This window comes from Fundulus heteroclitus, chromosome 14 (genome assembly GCF_011125445.2).
Source record: "Fundulus heteroclitus isolate FHET01 chromosome 14, MU-UCD_Fhet_4.1, whole genome shotgun sequence".
Taxonomy (NCBI): domain Eukaryota; kingdom Metazoa; phylum Chordata; class Actinopteri; order Cyprinodontiformes; family Fundulidae; genus Fundulus; species Fundulus heteroclitus.
The window spans coordinates 19804842-19825454 of NC_046374.1; the positions used below are offsets into that span (position 1 = coordinate 19804842).

At 39.5% G+C, this 20613-nt stretch overlaps 1 protein-coding gene across 10 annotated transcripts in view; it reads left to right on the forward strand.

The window, feature by feature from the left end:
• Positions 1–20613, forward strand: part of LOC105937284 (multiple PDZ domain protein) — a 76955-nt gene that overhangs the window by 39301 nt on the left and 17041 nt on the right. Inside the window, exons 23-33 of one of the 10 annotated variants that reach the window (XM_036146503.1) lie at positions 1751–1792; positions 2806–2895; positions 4923–5003; positions 5121–5298; positions 5380–5490; positions 7595–7681; positions 13260–13352; positions 15278–15337; positions 15493–15564; positions 17175–17370; positions 19561–19757. In XM_036146503.1, the coding sequence (XP_036002396.1) occupies positions 1751–1792; positions 2806–2895; positions 4923–5003; positions 5121–5298; positions 5380–5490; positions 7595–7681; positions 13260–13352; positions 15278–15337; positions 15493–15564; positions 17175–17370; positions 19561–19757 (1207 nt within the window). Of the gene's footprint in view, positions 1–1750; positions 1793–2805; positions 2896–4922; positions 5004–5120; positions 5299–5379; positions 5491–7594; positions 7682–13259; positions 13353–15273; positions 15338–15492; positions 15565–17174; positions 17371–19560; positions 19758–20613 lie in introns of all 10 variants that reach the window. The other 9 variants (XM_036146502.1, XM_036146504.1, XM_036146506.1 and 6 more) reach the window with 9 other exon arrangements.

The following is a 20613-nucleotide window of genomic DNA, read 5'->3' on the forward strand; positions in this document are numbered from 1 at the left end:
CTTGATGAAACAAATGTACCGTTTTGGTCACAATTCCAGAACATCATCCTACCCTCAGTGAGTGGCAGCATCATGCAGTGGGGTTACCCTTCTTAAGGGGACATTTGTTTTTATCTTAAGGTGGGTGGGACAATGAACCGGTTGAAATAGGCTTTATTTTTTCATACCCTTGTGAGTCTAAGCAGACATTAAGTTCCCACAGTTCCAGGAGCGGCTCTGTGCACTCCCACAGGAACACCCTGGCCTCACAGAAACATGGTGATGGCAGCATGATGCTGCGGGGTTACTTTTCTCCAGATGAAAAGAAGATTTTTATTCAGGATGGTGTTATGAAATAGTTCAAATAACCAGCTTTTTTAATCACACAGTCTTCAGTTTTATGCCAGACCACTGAAGTGAACACTGGTGGGAGTGAAGGTCCATTGTGTTCTGAGAAGGCTGCAAGTACCCGGTACGAGTGAGACCCTTAGCCCCAGATTGCTCCTACAAAGCAAAGCATTGCTCCTGAGGGGACAGGTTGAATGCAGAAGTCAAATTTCGTTTGAATGTTACAATTGTAACCACAGTTGTCTTGTTTTTGTTCCAAACATACGTCTAAATGAAAAAGACTCACTTCAGCAAATGAAAACTAAGGGTTTTGGAAGAACTGCTCCAGAATTTAAAGGAGCATTGCGCAAGTTTTGGAGTTAAATATTATTCCTATTTCTTTCCTATACATGCTCTTACAATTGCTCGCCGTGTAAAATTAGTTGTCCTCCATTTACCACAGTTGCCTCTAAACCCTCCATTAGTCAGTTAATGAGTGAGTGTTTTATGCGTGGAAGTGTGACGCGCTGCGCGCTCTCGTTCACCCGGCTCTGCTGTAATTGATGCCTTAGCGAGAGAACACAGGATAACTTCAATATTTATGGCTTTCTCACCTGAGAATACATCACGCCTCTAAACACAAGGCCTGCGCAGTCGCAGCGGCAGATGTTGTTCATTTTCACCCATGCACGTGTACAACACTGGTGTAATTTCAACTTGTAGCCAGAGGGGGCAGATGTCTGCAATAATCCTGGAACTTGCACTATACCCCTTTTAAATAGGAATGTGACCGAAAATGTGCTGGGTCACCTGAAGAGTACTGTGGACAATTGATGTTTCCTCATTCTGATAAACCAGGAAAATGTCTGTGGGGTGGTGAGATATATTACCAAGCGGGGATGTGGCTTGCTGGTAATTTTCTGCCAAAAGAGAAAGCTGTTTTTGAATCAAAAGCTGCTTTTACAAAGTATTAGTTTAAGGGTGTGCACACTTACTCAATTTTATTTATTACAGCTTTTTTATTATTTTTTTTTTCAAAATTCTTCCTCCTGTCCGATTTCTTTTTATTATTATTATTATTTGATTAGTTTTTAATATGTGGGGTTAAGAGGTTGGACAAGTTTTTATCTGATTTATGGTGGTCTTGTGTTTTTTTTAATTGTTGTTTTTTTACATCACAAAAAACAAACTTTTTTAACGTGGGTGTACAAACTTTTACACTCTCACATAACTAAAAAGAGCAAAACTATCTTCTAATTTTGTGCCCTTGAACTGGATTACAGTATTCCCACAGACCCTTTGTCCCACGAAGGCTCTGCAGGTGAACTGGATGTGCAATTCTGATGTTTTATTTTTATTTATTTTTTGTAAACTCTGCTTGCTGAACTAAACTTGGCAGTTTGTTAGCTTCGGTGCATAAAAAAGCCAACTCTTCACATTCTAGATCTGCTTGTGCACCTGAGGACGATCTGTGCCCGTTTTATGTGTGAGTATGACTAACTTCCACGCCGAGTCTCGGAAAGACGCCGACGCTTCGGTTTTCCTTTCTTGTCCTCTGTTTTGTTTTTCATTTGTCCGATGAGAGGTTTATCCAGAGGGGTGAGGTCACTCGAGTGGCAATTAGTTTTCAACTTAAGAGCGAAAGAAGAACATTTGTGAGGAAGATTAAATCCCACCTGGATAAATCTTGACAGGCTGTGTCATCTGTTCATCCTCCCAAACTCTCTGCCTGATTTTCTTTTTGTGACTAAAACCATTAACACCTTCTTTTTTTTTTTTCTTCTTGTTTGTCGCTGACATTTTACTCACTGCATGTTTTGATGATTTTAATGAAGCAGCTCATCTATTCCATAATTTCTCCAGGATTAATTTTCTTCCTCTGCCTGCATGCCATCAAGTAAAAAAAAAAAAAAGAAAGAAAACAATTGCACCCATCTGCTGAAGATCTGTCAGCCTCACTCTGATGTGTTAATGCGCCCTTGAGAATCAGCTTCTCTCTGAATTGTTTTCAGATGGATTTGCGAGTAGATGGCAGTTTGTCACCCATCTCTCAGCTCGACTCTCACGACGCAGGAGCCGTCTGCTCGCTTTCAATTAATAATAGATTAAAAGAATCCTTCAGATTTGTCGCATTTGTCGCGCAATAGGTGACTGAAGACTTGATTTGCCCAGACATTTCTGAAGGTAAACAGCTGTTTTCAGCGGTTCGCTTTCAAAGCCCTGCATTTAAAATTCATGGACGTCTCACCTTGAGCTTGTTATGAGGAGAATGTGTTTACCGGGAGGCAAACTCTGAAAAGGACAAGCCTCGGACTGTAAACGAGAACAGCTGCAGGGCTAGTCTCTATTTTTAGTAAGCGCTGCACATTTTAGTAATGAATCGGATCGCTAATTGTCACTAAGGTGGGGAAATGAGTTTCTAAATAAGAATAAAGGTCTGTTAATTTAAAAAAAAAGGCACATGTGAATGTTTCTGTGTGTGTGTGCATTTGGGTTTAGTGTTACATACGTCCCCGCCGAGTACCTGGAGGAGTACAAGGCCAGCCTTGAGCAAGCTAACGATGACATCTTCTCTGAGACGGCCCAAAAGTAAGTCTTCATGCCATGCACAAGGTCTGTAACCCATGACGGTCCTTCAGATGAAATATACGGTGCTGTTAAAAAAAAAAAGGATAAAGTATTGCCCTCTTACACATTTCTTTAGTTTTTGCTTTATTGTCACATTTGCGTGTTTTAAGATCAGCAAACGACTTTCAACATTAGACAAAGAGAGCCTGAGTAAATACAAAAAGCTGATTTCATTTGTTAAGGGAAAAAAGTTGTCCAAACCAGCATAGCACCTGCAATATTCGTTAAGTTGAGCAATTAAAATTGTTCTTGTTTGCTTGTTTTTCTATTGTGCGGATCAACCAAATTTATATTGAGGGTTGAATAATTTTAGGTGCAGAGAAAAGAAATATCCTTTATATTCTTGACATTGTTGCAGACAAGGATTATGTTCCTATATATATTATATATTCCTAGGTTGAGAAACGTGTTGTAATTTAAATTTCCTGTTATTGAAGTCCCTATTATCGGAACTAGAGATACCCTGATCAGTCTGTTCCTGGCCAGTACCAAATAAAATATCCTGCAGATTATTTCATAGATTTTGTAGAAGTTGTAGAAAAAGACAAGGCAAGGCAAATTTATTTATATAGCACAAATTAGTACAGAGACAATGCAAAGTGCTTTACATGATTAAAATATATGAAAATAAAACAGAATAAAAGCAAGTAGGGATAGAATGTAGAAACAAAATAGAACATTAAAAACAGTTGGATTACAAACTTAAACTAATGATGTTTCATTAAAACAGTTTAACTAGAACAGTCAAAGGCAATCCTAAACAAATGTGTTTTTAATCTTGATTTAAAAGAACTCAGGCTTTCTGCACTTTTACAGTTTTCTGGAAATTTGTTCCAGATAAGTGGAGCATAGGAACTAAATGCTGCTTCTCCATGTTTAGTTTGTGTTCTAGGTATGCAGAGCAGGCTGGAGCCAGAAGACCTTAGTGGTCCTTAGCAGCGCTGGAGGTAGCATTGATGAAGATGTTGAGGTTCTCTTTGGGAGTGACGATATTTGATAGGTTTAGAAATGAGGACATCAGAGGGCCAGACTGAGATGGTTTGGATATGTACAGAGGAGGGATAGCGAGTACATTGGTAGAAGGATGATGAGGCTGGAACTGACAGCCAAGAGGCCTAGAGGAAGACCAAAGCGGAGATTTATGGATGGAGGAAATGAAGTAACAGTAGATGGTCTGAGACAAGAAGATGCAGAAGATAGAGGTCGATGGAGACAGATGTCTCTCTGTGGCGAGCCTTGAAAGGAAAAAGCTGCAAGAAGAAAAAGAAAAAAAGTTGCAGTTCTGCTTCTAAGGGAAAATGCTGGGATTTATTTTCCCTTTCCAACCATTAAAACATTGATGTGTTTGCAGATCAAAAATAATTAGAATTCTTAGTTTTGGTGCCTTTAATGAACATTAAAAAATCAAGAAAATTGCAGATTATTGATCAGCCAATTCATGAGCGCATTTCTGATTAGAAATGTATTTAATGGATGGGGTTTCTACAAATCTATGTCAAGACTGCACTTTTCTGACTGAAATTTCCAAGGTTCTCAGTCATGTTTTAACCATTTTGTACAGAAGCTTACAATAAATTCATGAGAGATGGTCAGGCTGTAAATATGAAATCTGCAGCAAGTACAGACCGTAAGGAAGTGTCCTTAAAATCTGCGGCAAAACAATCTACCATTAGACTCTTTTAGAGTCACTGTTGAAGATATATTGCAGTTTTACAAAGAAAGCAACAGACATTTATAAACTTTAAGATTACATGTGGGTCGTTGGACTGAATTTCTGTTTCGGTAAAGTGCCTTGAGATGACATTTGTCCAGGATTTGTTGCTATATGAATAAACTGAAATGAATTATCCCTTCCCCCCCAAAAGAATCAGTCTGACAGATGAAGTTTGTTTTATGCGTCTGTACCTTTAATAAGCTCCAAAAGTCACGCATAACATTTAATTTCTCCAGCTATGCTGTTGATGTGACATTTTCATTACATTTTTTAGAGATATTCCCAACCTCCCCGAGCGTGAAGATGGAGAGGGAGAGGAGAGCGCCTCTTACAGCAACTGGAATCAGCCGAGAAAGTAAGCATACACTTAACGTCTCTACTGTAATTGTCTGAACACATCTCATCAGCACAAACGGCCCAGCCTTTTAAAATGATAATTATGGAAAAACGAGAATGCCGCTGCCTTCCTCAGAGTGGAGCTTTTCAGAGAGCCCGGTAAGTCCCTGGGGATCAGCATCGTCGGAGGCAGAGGGATGGGCAGTCGCCTGAGCAACGGGGAGGTGATGAGGGGCATTTTCATCAAGCACATCCTGGAGGACAGTCCTGCAGGACAGAACGGGACCATCAAGACCGGGGACAGGATCGTGGAGGTGACGAAGCGTCTCGGTTAACAAGCAGAGTTGATGCCGTTAGACATATTTTTATTAGTTTTTTTTTTTTTTTTTTTTCAGGTGGATGGAGTCGATTTACGCGACGCAAGCCACGAGGAAGCTGTGGAAGCTATACGAAAAGCAGGCAACCCTGTCTCCTTCCTGGTCCAGAGTATTAGTCACCGGCCCAGGGTGAGTCTGTAAAACACAGCCAAACTAACTGTTATTTAGCTTCCCTGTAATATAAAGGTCACTGCTGCCCGTGTTGCCTCTTTTTCTTCATCTCATGGGACAGTTTATTCTGTCTTTTCAGGGCTTTTAGGGCATTTTCAAAGCTAAAAAGCACAATTTATGTGCTACCACTGTACTACAGTGGCCCTTTGCTTGCTGAAAGTAATTTTCTAACACTTTTTTTTTTTTTCTAGGAGCAACACACCGTGCTAGAATATTAACTATCTTACTAAGCTTTAACCTTTTTAAAGAACCTCTCATTGGAAAATCGCCACATCAACCACATAGTTTGTTGTTTGAAAGTGCCCTCAGGCCTTTAAATCATGACTAAGTAGCTTCCTGCTGGGGCTGCCGCTGGCCCGGCTTCAGTGTCATATCTCTCTCAGTTAGATACCTCTTCATTTTCACATATTCCCTTCTGCTTTTCCTAACACTTGATCTTCTCATTAGGCGTGTTGCGACTCATAATCTAACGAACAGAGAAGGCTTCATTCTAGCTTGCACAGCCCTCCGCTCGTGATTAGCGTCCCTGTTACACATGTGTTAAAAAAACAGCCTTCAAATAAGCGACTCTTTTTATGCAGTTGCACAATCTTAATCAAAAACGGAGAAATCCAATCCTTAATCTGAGTACATTTATTCAGCAAGGGGGAAAAAACGCATAGTATCTAAGGTTGTCATGCCAGGAGGCTGATTTAAGGCTGGTGAAACATTTTTATGTTGATCTGATCATACATCTTATTATAATAGGGTTGTTATCCTCCTGAAACACCCAACGACTCATAACTAGTCCCGCAGCATCACATGTCCTCCACTGAGCTTTTCAATGCATCCTTTGTTTTACACGATGCCCACCTGGAGTGTTTGTTGCTTAATCTTAATTTCAATTGGTGAAGATTCTCAGTCATCCAGGTCATGGTCATTCCAAAAAAAAAAGTAAAAAACAAAGCAACTGGACTTGTTTTCCGTAGTTGAAGACGTTTCGCATCCTCTCCAGGAAGCTTTCTCAATTCAAAAAGTCTGGAGTAATGTGGAGTAACAATAGTATATAGTATAAAGTAGTATAAAGCTTGTTATTCCACATCACTCCAGACTTTTTGAAACGTCTTCAACCACGAAAAACAAGTCCAGTTGCTTTGTTTTTTACTTTTTTTTAAATTTTTTTTGGAACTTAGTTTCAAGTAAATTCCTGTTTACCTTTGGGATGGTAGGACAGGAAAGTGACGAGGTGGTGGGGGGGAATACCAAACAATATGGCAAATAAAACCCACACACAGAAACCACTTATCCCCGCCCACTTTGGGGGAATATTTCAAATTTGTCTGGGGACTTTTATGCCTTTACATGGGGCTGAGTTACACTTTAAATATTGCATTTGTAGGAGTCTTAAGAAAACTCAATGATCGGCATAAAGGATTCACTCTTTAAGTTTTGTACCACAATAAGATAATTTATTTCTTAGAGAAAAGCTATACTAAAAATATATCGCTCTTATATTTTGCTCTATGTGAAGACAGCCGACAGTCAGTCAATTAAATAAATAGAGACTGGGGACAAGAAGGCTACCTCTGTCCAAAGGACGCTCAAGCCCATCAACTGATATCTATAAATTAGGTTTAAAGACCCTCGTTATGTGCCGTAGCTTCGTATTTATCATGCAGACGCGAGCTCTGTTACATCTAATATAATTTCCAGAAATAGAGTATTGGTTTACAAAGTTTAACTTTAGCTTTGTGGCATACATTTGCTTTTGTTCTCCAAAGCAGAAGATTACTGTAGTGAAAGTTATCATTGTCTCCTTTAGTCTGAAATGTAAGACCTCTAGTCAGAGAGCTCTTCTTTGTCAGAATCTTGTGAAGACGTTGGTGACCGTTATCTCAGTTTCAGGGAAATGTGTTTAAATACCAAAAGTGATGTAGCAAACCTGGTTTCTGAAAGGATTCCAGGAGGTTTTTAGGCACAGATTCTCATAAATTCCTGAAATAACGAAGCATTTGAAACACTTTTTACTATATTATGAGTTGCCTCATTCCTGCGTCTCTCCCCCTCTACCCGGCTCTCTCAGCCTGAGTCGATACATAGCCCCGCTCCGTCTCCTGCTGTTGAGAAACGCAGCGCGGCTTTCGCATGCATGCCACGTCGCGCACGCCAGGTAATCTGTCTCTCTCCTTTTGCCTCCTCCATCTCGGTTGCATCACCCATCCATCACATGTAATCTTGGTCGTATTATCTCTCCCGTCTCCTCTCTCCTTTTGTGTCTCACACTGTTTAGCCGAGTCCCTCCTCTTTAGTTCTGCCTTTGATATACAAATAATGTTTGCTTTTATGGATATGAAGTAGAATCGGAAGTTTTCCCCGGAGAGGAAAGGAGAAAAAAAAGGGAAGGTGTATTTTCATCTGGCGTCATGCAGCTCTGTTCTGTTGCAGAATAATCTAGCGGTAACTGGGAGTGGAGGCACAGTGATGATGAAATGTCATTGTTACATTATTTATAGATACTCAGCCGTACAGTTTCAGGGTTGCCGACTTTCCCGCGAGAGATTTCTCAAATCTGAGTCAAGAAGCGAGTCTTGAACATGATAAAGCTTTTTGGGGAGGCGTTTTAGATGTCATGTAAAATAGTGCTAAGCAAAGCTGTGGGATACTTTTTTTTTTTTTAAATGGTGTTCAGTTTATCAGCAAAGCTCCAAATTATTGACCCTAAAGCAATGAGTGGAAGGGCTTCTTTGTAGGAAAAATATTAAATTCAATTCAGTTTCTATACTGTCCTAATATATGCAAGCACTTAAAAGCAAACAAAGATTCACTTCATATCCAGCTCCTTAGACCTAGTCCAAATTTGATTCCCATCAGTCCCATTATAGCAGTAGAAGACAACCAAAGAGACACATAGTTCAGATGCATACAGTCAAATTCAAACCTAAATACCACACAGTTATATTCAGCTGATCATAAAATGCCAAATGATGAAAGGTTGGCTGTCATAGGAAGTGTAGTGAGATTCATCGAGTCAGTAGCTGTGTTTACATGCACAAAATTTCACAATTAGATTAAATGTATTCAGATTAAATAATCGGATTGTACCGTTTATATGGGCACACAATCAATTAATCGGATCATAATGTGTGTGTATATGCTTCCTGACTTTATTAAGACTATAACCACTCTGACAAGCGCAGTTATCAAATTCCCCTAAAAAAAACACAGAGGAAGAAGTACTTCTGGTCTTTGCTAAACAACAAAAATAGCAAACAAAGCAGTACTATACAAGTTTGTTTCTCTTCTGAGTGCCCAGGCTGGATTTACCAGACTCTAATTATAGTTGAAACATTACTGAATAAGCAACAGAACAGAAAGGTTGTATCGGGAGCCCCGACAGTCTTGCTTCCTGACGTATTTCCGCCACTCACCAACGCGGAAATACGTCACGGTTACTTCGGGCGCACATGCACACTCGGGTCAGTTTGCCACATTCAGAATAACTCGAGGCTGACAAACGTTTATATGCATGTTGATCAGATTATCAATCCAAAAAAATTCTCACACGACAATGAACAATCGGTCCAAAAAGGGTAAAAACTCGTACAGTGCATATTAAGACAAAGCAGTAACTATGAAAAGAATCTTCACAAATCTACCTGGACTGAGCGCTGACATGAAAAACATGAAACCAAATCAGAATCATAACCAAACACCTCCAAATCCTGACACTCAGAGCCACCTGTCTGGCTAGTTTTAGACGTTTTGGAAGGCGTTCATCATTAATAGGCGTCAGCGTTTGAGCTGTTTTGTAGCAGAGACACGTCTAAAGCAGATGTCTCCAGCTCAATAATATTTAGAGGGACAGGCGAATCCAAACACTGAATCTTTTTCTGATGTACCGATCCTAAGCTTGTTCTTTTCCTTGGGATATGCTAAATAATCATCTTTTGAAATCCCAGTTATTTTAGATCTGAGAGAGTTTCAGACCTCAGTTGTTGTAAACAATGAATTTCTAAAAGGTAGTTGCTTGTTAGAAAGATCATTTGTTTAAAATGACTTATCTATAGAAGTTCAAAACATTTACACATGTTTATCCTCCTCATACAATGTCCAAATTATCATCTACTTCCTGTGAAAATGTCAGTGAAAATAAAAATTATTGATGCAAATAAAATAAATGAAAACTGTAAGTAGGAAGTAGCCATCTTCTCGCTGCTTTTCCCTATAGATGCAGCCCAAAATAATAGCGTTTTCCGAAAAAAATGCTTTTTAGGCCAAGTTGTGGTCCACAAAACTGTACAAGATCTTGTATTATTGTTAAACTGACAAATCATCAGCGGTGCCTTTATTAAGAGGGGGAAAAAGCAAAGATAAAAAAAAGCAGGTCAATTCTAAAAAGAGTCAAAAATGGTTCAATCTTAAGTGGAAAAGCTCTGCTGTCAGATATCAAAATAGATATTGCATACCTGTTTTCAAGTTTGTCTTTTCATATTTTTAGCGTACATTTATTTTATCTTCTTGCACGTAGAAAAAAGGGTGAAGTCATATTTGAGGCTTTTACTGGAAGTGCTTTTTATTTCATCCCGCCTGCATTTTTCTAGAGCTATTTGTGCACAAACCCCAGCGTCCGAACCTGACTAAAAGAAAGCCTCTTCGCTGCTGAACAAGCCTTCAATCCTTTTTTTTTTGTGTCGAAGGGAACCGCTTGGTTAAGATTTTACACATTTTATTTTATTTTTTTACAAAATGCCAGCAAATAACAGAGACAAGAAAGGTGATGGGGGAAAGAAACTATGTATAGCTAATAAAGCCCACTAACCACAAGTATCCGAAATAATTCAACACTTTCAGCAAGAAGAATGGGTGAAAAACTCCCAAAGCGTTACCTTTAGAGTTGATGACATTTTTCTTCACATTCTTTCTGTACTCCACTTCTTAGTGACTCAACCATTTTGTAATGCTAAGATTCCAGCTGTAGGTTTTCAGCCTCTACATACAGCATCTTTCACAGTCAGGAGTGACTGTTGGGTAAATTGTCCTCCATAAATCGTGTGCATAGTCTCTATGTTGCCCCGTGTTGAACTGGCGCCCTTTTTTGGACATTATATAAAACAAAACATATAGATAAAATCATCGATATCGATAATTATTAACAAATTCAAAACATGTATTTAAAGTGCAGCCCTGGCCTTTTTATCCTGTTGCTTAGCGACCTTTTTTTTTTATAGATACAGCACTCACAAACACTGAACTCAACCCTTTATTCAACCAACCTTTTACCAAACCTGGAAATATATAAAAAAGAAAATAGAATGTGTGTTCTGTCTTATTTTTCAGACTGTTGGAAAATTACCATATCAGTAAATGCAATGATGTTTGTAAGTTAGGCGGCCCGTCTTTTTTTTCCAACGTACGCTAAAGGACTTATTAGAAACCCTTGTAATGAGATGCATATTAGCCAAGTGCATGTTTATTATTTGTTTACACCCTAACTAAAGAACTAAAATCTGATTTGTGTTGAAAAATTTTATGTTAATCGTATTTCTATATCCGATTAACCTCATCCAGTGTCGTCTAGAACGCTGAAGTGTATCTACCTAAGTCTTACAGGCGAAGAACAGGTCCGGTACACTTTTTGGACTCTGGAGGATAAAAAAAACAAGTATTTGGAGAAAAAAAAGATGTTTAATTTCACTTTTTTATTTATTTATTTATTTTTTTTTGAATTGGCAACCCTGAAAATGCAGAATGCTGGTTAAAAGTTTACATACCTCCTCATAGGCATACAGCTCACATTTATGGAAGGCTTTGGAAGGATTTATTATTATTTTTCTTTTACCAGAGTCAAAAGATTATACGACATAAGGTTGAATTTATTATTTAATGCAAGAATTTGGTGCACACATTTGGATTTTTTGTGGATTTTAATCATTCTTTGGTCAAAAATAAATAGTCAGGCTCAAATACATACATAAAAATTCTGAAAATCCCAGAGAAAGAAGAGAAAATTATTGGCATATTCATAACTGAATATTTGACGTTGGTGAGTTGCGGAAATACTTCACTTTTAATTTTGGCACACAATTGCACTCAGGTCAGTTTGCCACCTTCGGAATAGCTTGAGCCTGACAAGCGTTTACGGCATTGATCGTATTGTCAATCAGCACACTGCAAAAACAGAACTAAAAACAAGTAAAATTTGCTTGAAATGAATGTATTTACCCTTGGTTTGAGCAGGTAAATAAGACTATTTGCCAATGGAATAGGATTTTAGCCCTCAAAATAAGAACAGTTCATCGCTATCATCTTATTTCAAGTGCAGTATATCTAATTATCTTATTTTAGGGGTAAAAATACTCATTCCATTGGCAAAAAATCTTATTTACCTGCTCAAATCAAGGGTAAATACATTAATTTCAAGAAAATTTTACTTGTTTTTAGTTCTCTTTTTGCAGTGCATAAACCATTCCGATTACTTTTGTCCGTGTAAACGTAGCTAATGACTACATAAATGTTTATAGAAGACAGGGTGAGTCTTTTAAATTCTACCTCGTTCACTCTTTTGCATATCTACTTTATTATTTCAGTGCCATAGGAAGAACCTTTGCCGTAGAGAAATAACGCTACAGCATAGCTACATTATTCCGAATGCAGGCTATCCCATGTGAAAGATTCTTCAATTTCTTGATTGTTTTTTGCTCAAAATGTGTTTAATTTGCTCACGTTTAGACGCGAGTAATACAGCTTTCCTAATGTGCCAGCATGCACAGCACTACATTAAACAATGTGATTGTAGCTTTAAGAACCGTGTTGCAACTGATGAGCATGACCGCAGCAGCATCATGTTAAGGGGGCGTTTTGCTGCCAAATTTGTGGTTTGCAGAAAGTGGATGGGATTATAAAAAAGCAGAACTACGTCCCAAGTTCTTAAACTTGATCTCAAATTAACAGCTAGATGGCTTAAGCTTGGACACAACTAGGTGTTCCAGCTAGATGATTCCAAGATCGTGTCAAAACTGGGTCTCGAATGCAAAAAGCAAAGAACAGAATTAAGGTTTTGGAGAGACATGACCATATAATCCAGGGACTGTTAACCAACTTGAGGAGGTCTGTATAATTTTACCCTGTGTGGGTTGGAGAGCATCAATAGATTCAACCTATTAGTGCAATTATTTTAAAAATGTATTCAACGTTTGTATTGCAAAATAATTTCATTATGGAAAAAGAACAGTTTAAATGTATGATGAAAAGCCCGTAATTAATGACAATCATGGCCACAATGGCCAAAATACAATAAAACAATAAAATAATGCAATTCATGACATCTCAGTGAAAATGTGAATGCAGATCATTCAGGGACCAGTGGTGCTGTGTAAAATACAGCTTATCCTTTCCACCTTGAGAGTACAACACACGTTTTCCCTATAAGATTCTGGTACTTTTTGTGAGCAATAAATAAGCTCAAGGTAGCCTGCAGGTATCTTTAAACATTCTGCTAAACCGTTTCAGAAAAAAGTTGCTCTACTCCCAGTTTTTTATGTTAAGGAAATTGCTTTCCTCTCTAGCAAGCTGTTCACTTTACTGGCTTCTAATTCAAATAAAAAGCTTTTTTTTTTGCGCTCCTATCCTTCCTTTTTTTTTCCTCTTCCTTCCTCCCGGCAAGCTTTTGATCGGATTCTGTCATAAAGCCATAGCCATCCCATTAAAGTGTCATGTTGTCAGCTTGTCCATCTTGTGTTGCTTTTTAGAAGCCGCCCCTGCCCTTTCTGCAGCTAAATAGCCACCGCGACTCCAGCCTTTGCAGCACTAATCAAAGCTCCTTAGCGCCTGGCCTCCCTCAGGTTAGAAAGCCTCCCTGTGTCTGTGTCTACTTTCCACTTGACCTTCTGTTCTGTTCTGACTGAGGAAATCAATGTTAACAAGCTGCACGTTCCGACTGTGGAAAAGCGTATGAAAGAAAACATGCATGAGTGTGTGGACATTAGGCCCCTTTTGTCCAGGGTAAAATCAGTAAGATTTTTATGCTAGTTTCACACAGTTTGTGGCAACCTGCTTCAGTCGGAAGAGAGACAAAGGAAACATATTTCTGTTCTTGTTTTCATTTGTAAGTTAAAGGTTTTTGGTTGCATCAAACCAAAAAAAAAATATTTTAAAAAATCAATAATAAGTGAGGCTCTTACTGTGAGTACTTTTTATTTTCCTCCTGACTCCCATGCTTGAGAGACAGTTTGGATTATTATTATACCTCAAACAAATATTACGAGTAACGCGGTTTCAGTGTGAGAAAGACAACATGCTTTTGAGAGTTGGCTGGAAAAGATCTGAACATGCATAAAGGTAGTTTTTCTTTACTTTAGGTAGTCAAATTCTGGGCGACACCTTTAAATGGCTGATTATTGAAATGTTCTTTGACATATATAAAAAATAAACCAGTATAATATAACATTTATTACAGTGCTGTGAAAAACATGTCTCCTAAACAAGTCTCCCAATCTGAACACCCACATGTTCAGATTGTGAAGCAAATATTAATATTAAATAAAGATAACTCAGGTAAATACAAAAAGGCCACATCCCCAACCACTATTTAGCATTTTGTATTCAGGTTGTCTTTTTCTGATATTAAAATTAGTTTGATTTGAACCAATTAGACGTGACAAAAAAAGCAAAAAGTGGAGAAATCTTAATGGAGGCAAATACTTCTACACGGCTGTGCATGAAAAACGACCAATACTTGTGCAAACTTTTGAGATCGTTTTAATTAAGCATGGGCAGATATGAGATTTTCAAGATATAATAACCTTAAATTTTACAGTAGCTTCATAAAAAAAAGTTAATTAACTTGATATAGTTGAACTTGTTTAAAAGTTAAACTATTTGTTTTTTCCAGACTGCTGCAAAATTAAGGTAAAATTATTATGATTGTAAATGTTATTTAGTTATTTTTGAACATTTAGAACATGCACAGTAAATTAAGTAGTCGTTTTTAAGTGCCTGTAGCGCACAGCGTTACACCCTTTTGCTGTTCTGCTCTGTATTGAGTAGCACATGTATAACAAGCTAATATTAGCTGGGTAATTAGCCTGGTTACGTACTCAGGTAGCCTGCCAGCAGTCTGCAGCATGAGGCTTCTCCAACTAGAGTTTCACAATACACTTGTTTTCAGAGTAATGATGTCTCCACAGCATGGCTACCTGTGTTTTTCAGGATTAAAAAGTGTCCAAACTGCCACATTTTCACAGTAGCCTTCTCTCAGGCAGCTGACCAGCCAATACACAGCAACAGGTGGAGGAGGGGGGCGGGGGGTGTTGGTCACCTTTATTATACAAAACTAGAGAAAACACCAATCGCTTTCTGTGGCGTGTCTGTTTAAGTTTAAAACAGGCAAAAAAAAAAAAAAAAGTGGAAATTTTACAAAACATCCTTATACCTTGATATTGGTACGTTTTAACAGCTGTAGGGTTTACAAAGAAAAGTAATGGCATTTTTGTAATCTACAAATGTCATTATTTTGTTTAAAACCATAATACTATGATTTTAGTTCAAAAATAATGCCCAGATGATCTCCATGTGGCCGGTTCCCACAACCGATTTAGTCCAAACCTCCATGTTTTGCTTTCCTGAAAGCCGCTGTATGACATCCTCTCCTTAACTCTCTGCTGACATTTGAGTTGATCTGATGAGTTCGCTCTCCCTTTCAAAGTCTCCTCCTGCGCTATCTGCTGCAGAGCAGAGTGATTTACCTTCTCGTCTGTCTTTAACGCAGCAGCCAGCGACAGCGGACTCCGTCGAGCAGAGAGCCGTGCCGAGCCACAGCAAGGACAAGGTTGGTATTCCAGTCGAGGCGGCGGCGGCGGCGCCGCGTGTCCTCCCCCGCGGCGGGGAGAGAACCGGCACCAGTACATGTCTGTTCATACATGTTCGCTGTTGTCACGTGCGTGTTGTCCTCTAAAGTTGTTGCCCTTGTTCTCTTCTCTGTAGGAGGGTGACAGTCACAGTAGACTTTTTCTCCGCCTCTCCCCAACTAACCCTTTCACTCCTACCCCGTTTAAGGTTTGTGCGTCTCTGTGTTGTGCCCTCCACCCCCTCACCTCGGTGGATGCTCGGACAGATCCGTTCACCGTTGCACGTTTTACCCACGTTGCAACAATCTGTTCACGCATCCACACGCTCTAACTCCCCTCCCTGTCTGAGCTCTTTTAGGTTTTCGTAAAATCGAGCTTTGTCCTTTGCTTTAGTTTTTGCATTTTGTGTTTAGGTACTTATTTTAATCAGAATGAGCACTCCATTAAAACAGCGGCAATGTAGATTAGTCGGAAATCCGATTAATTGCTAATGTTTTTTTTTTTGTTTTTTTTCAGGTAAGTGAAAAAATCTCTAATTATTTGACTTTCTGCACTAATTTATTGCAAATAAATTGTAATTTGCATTTTTTTTTTTTTTTTTTTAAGAGTTGTAATCAGGTCTGGCTTATTATAGCTAAATAGTCTAATGCTGATTCATACCCAATGCCAGGGTTCCTACGCACTTTTTAAGAGGCTGGAAAACTGTGAAATTACCATATATTTTCCAGGTGTGGATAAGAATAGAAAATAGAAATTATATAAAAGTATTTTCTATACCATTTTCTTTCTTCCATTGTAGCAAAGACGTCTTGGAATGATTAATAATTGCAGCGGTTTTATATTGATTTATGTTCAGTTAAAAAACAAATTTCTGTGATATTTGCCACATCACATGGATTTCAACATTTTACCCATTGTTAATTTGGTTACTGAGGGATTGCATATTCCTAAAAGAAAAGAGCTGGCCTTTTTACTTTCTGTTCTGGCTCCTAAAATATGGAAATTTAGTTTGTAATGGACCTGCTGGGTCTTAGATTGCATGAAAAAAAACAACCTAAATCTACTGTTTTTGGGCAAATTTGACAAATTAAATAGAGATAAAAGATACAAATTCATAATCTGTGCCTTAAATAATTACAATGTTTGGATTATTGTCCCTATTTGACAAGTCCAAGAGGTATAGAGGTATAGTGGCAACATACCACACTCCCGTAACTGTCAACCATTTTCAGCACTTAACTCAGTTCAGTTTATTTATAGACCCAATTCACAATGAATATCATCTGAAGACACCTTATAACAACAAAAAAACAATTCAATCCAGTCATGTTGACAAATTCAAAGTCTGTTTCTTGAACTCCAATTCGATCCTAATTGTTTAAAAAATGCAGTCAAGTGCGGTTCTTTAACTCAAATTGGTCCAAAAAAAACTTTTCTATCTAATTGCATTGTGCTGTTTTAATATTTGTGGAACCTATAGGTAGTAAAACTCATCTATTCTAGCACGTTCAAAGTTAAAGTTTGTTCGTAAATGTACAGATTTCCATAAAACAAATGAAAACGTGTAGAAATTTAATTTAAAAGTCTGTCATTTTGTAATTAAAATGTGTAGGAACCCTGCTGGCGCCGTAATGCGTGTCATCCGTTCTCTAACCTGAATTGAAACCAGGCATATAACAGGCGTTGATGGCATCAGCAGCTCTTATATGCCTCTCTGATTCAAAGCTTGGAAACGCAGGCACGAAACATCCAATCTTCTAATTCATCTTTCGCTAACGAACTCCTTCCTTCCTGCCTCCCCCTCCTGTGGCGTGACAGCCGGCAAAGCGTGAAGCGCCAAAGGCATCTCCCACCGGCTCCGTCCTCCTGCTGCCAGTGGTGCCCCATGTGGGAGAGAGCGATACAGACAAGCTCGCTGATATTCCCGCAAGACCTGCCGAAACGGTCGAGGAGAGCAAGGAGGAGGAGGAGGAGGAGGAGAAGGAAGAGGAGGATGAGTTTGGATACAGCTGGAGTGAGTTCAATTTGTCTGAAAACACAGTCGGTAAATCTCAACAGTGGACACGCCGCTGATAAGATGCTAGATGGAAAAATGAGCCTGAACTGAAGGATTTAAAAAAAAAATGTCTACGTTTATTGTGACGTACATCCTGCCCTGTACCACACAAATGAAAACAATTTAAAGAAACTTTAAACTTTCTAATTTGGTTGGAGTCTGTGAGCACCTGGTATCTTGACTTGGCAATATTACCACACTCAACCTTTCAAAAATGTTTCCATATCTATTTGATAGTGAGGGCATCTCTTGTCTGCACTGCAAAAACAGAACTAAAAACAAGTAAAATTTTCTTGAAATGAATGTATTTGCCCTTGGTTTGAGCAGGTAAATAAGACTATTTGCCAATGGAATAGGATTTTAGCACTTAAAATAAGAACAATTCATCGCCATCATCTTATTTCAAGTGCAGTATATCTACTTATCTTATCTTAGGGGTAAAAATACTCATTCCATTGGCAAAAAATCTTATTTACCTGCTCAAATCAAGGGTAAATACATTCATTTCAAGAAAATGTTACTTATTTTTAGTTCTCTTTTTGCAGTGTGGGCCGTGTCCGTTTTACATCTTTTACTTTGTCGATCTGGACGTATGCTTTGCCTCGGTTTCATGCGACCGTTCACAGATTTTGGGTTGAAGCCGACTGATGTTCAGAGGTTTTCATCAATTCCTCCACCTGAAAACCGAAGCGCGGCCAACGGCTTGGCGCTGCCGCCAGGACGACTGTGGCTCCAAACATTCAGTTTGGTTTCATTTGACCACGACACATCCTCCAGAAACAGACTGGGAGATATTCACCAGACCTGGATGTTTTCTCTGGGAGATGAGGTTTTTTTTCTTCCAGCCCCGCTGCTCTTTCTTTATGCAGAGCGAATATAGGTGATTTGTGTCTCGTGCAGAACCCAAACCCTTTATCTCAGTGTAGCTAGCTGCCTTTACCGATTGCAATCTTATATTTAAGATGCTGTGCAAATTTCTGTGTCATCTCCTGGCCTTTATTCAGTTAGAACCCTTTGCATTAAATAAACAACTAAAGGGCACCATATTCACAGTGAGACAGTGGTGGCAGAATCATGCTGCGGGGTTAGTTTTTTTTTTTTTTTTTTAAGAATTGAACCCGGGTCGTTTTTGTTTTTTTCCGAGGTCAATGAAATTCTGAGCGTTTCCAAATACCAGCTATATCTTCATTTTCTGATCGATCAATTGTCTGTCCAGTCATACATCAAGATCAACAAAAGAATGAGGAAATTAAAGTCTGGGATTAGTCCAGAACTACATCTAACAGAAAATCTGTGGGTTCACCAGAGGAGGAGGAGGAGGAGGAGGAGGAGGAGGAGGAGGAGGAGGAGTGAGATGAGAAGTCCTTTCACATAGAAGGGTGCTGTCATGTAATTTAAAGGAATCAGTGTAAAGACATGCACGCCTATGCAACCAGATATCAAAAAGCTTTTATTTGATCAAACTATAGATTCTTTTTATTAGTAGGATCTGTGATGGATTTTTGATTCAATCCCATTCAAGTGAATCCCTGTAAATGACATCAAATCTTTCACTTTGCGGTTCATTCGGTGCAGGAACACCAAGGTACCGTAAGAGGTCAGGTTTTGCCAAAACAAGGCGGCAACAGAAACCATGAACGCCTGGGAGCTGAAACACATCCAGAGGCTTTCATGATCCCAGACGCTCAGCTGAAGGCTGAGTTTGACGCTCCGGAGAGAATGGGAGAGCACGGTCAGCACAGAGAGCAGACGGCCAGCCTCCTGGCACCTGAGACTGTGTGTGTGTGTGTTTGTGTGTGTATGTGTGTGTGTTGGGTGGGAGAGAGGCAGAGGTTCCTCCTGCGGGAATAAGATTGATGAGGTTGGGCCTGGGGAGGCGAGTGGTGGAGATTAGCGCGGGGCCGATGGTTTAACAGTGGCAGGGAGCCCAGAACAACAGAAGCCATTTGAACCGAGTGGCTATCTTAACACACCAGAGACAGACGAGCGACTCGCGGTTTGGACCCAGATACAGGGTGGAACAAAAGTCTCGCCGGTGCCAAATCTTTACAAATTTTGAGCAATGTCATTTGAGCTAATGAGGTTCGGCACAAAGCCGTGGCTGGCAGGCGCCGCGGACGGCTCACAAACATCTCCTGCCTCTTACAGAGAACATAATCCAGCGCTACGGAAGCCTCCCGGGGGTCCTGCACATGATTGAGCTGGAGAAAGGCAAGACGGGCCTGGGTCTCAGCCTGGCAGGGAACAGGGACCGCTCCCGCATGAGCGTCTTCGTGGTGGGAATAGACCCCAACGGAGCAGCCGGCAGGGACGGGCGGATGGTGGTGGGGGACGAGTTGCTGGAAGTAAGATCTGTAGCCCTTTGAACGTCCGGGTTTTTGTAATGTTCAGAGCGACGTGTCGACGTTTTAGCTTTGCACGGTGCCTCGAAAATGTGTTCACAACCACAAACAGCCACAAACTTTAGTGGATTTTGTTGGATCGATTTGTGTGTTTGACCAGCAAAAATTAAGTGGAAGGAAAATGAAAGAAAATCTGAAAATGTGGCAGGCATTAATATTCAGACCCCCCTGAGTCAGCGCTTTGTAGAACCAGGCTTTGCTGAAATTAAAGCTGTTATTTTCCCACAAGTTTTTCACATGGAGAGATGGAAATGTTTCCCTGTGGCCCTATGTTCAGTCAGATTAGTTGGAGAGCATCTGCATAAACATCACTTTTCCAGCCTTAGTACAGATTCTCAATTTGATTCGCCTGTGGGCTTTGACTGGACCATCCTAACATCTAAAAATGCTTCTAAACTGTTTTATTGTAGGACTGACTGCCCGACCGTCTAGGGTCGTTGTCCTGCTGGAAGACGATCTTCTGTCCGAGCCTTTATCAGACTTTCTTGCAGAGTTTCTCTGTATTTTTTGTCAAATTGCACGAAGGACTTTTCCAGACTTTTTCTAAACAATTTCTTTCTTCTTGCTTCTCCTTCATAAAAGGCAGAGCTGCTGATCTCTGTTGCTCCTTCAGAGTTATAATTGGCTGCTTCTCTGAATAATGTTCTCCTTGCCCTGGGCTGTCAGTCATCCTTTTTTTCCTTTTTTTTCCCCCATTTTCAGATGATGGATTGAACGATGCTCTGTATGATGTTCAAAGCCTAAAAGTATTGTTTTATAATCTTGCTTTGCATGGAATTTCTCCACTACTTAATTTCTA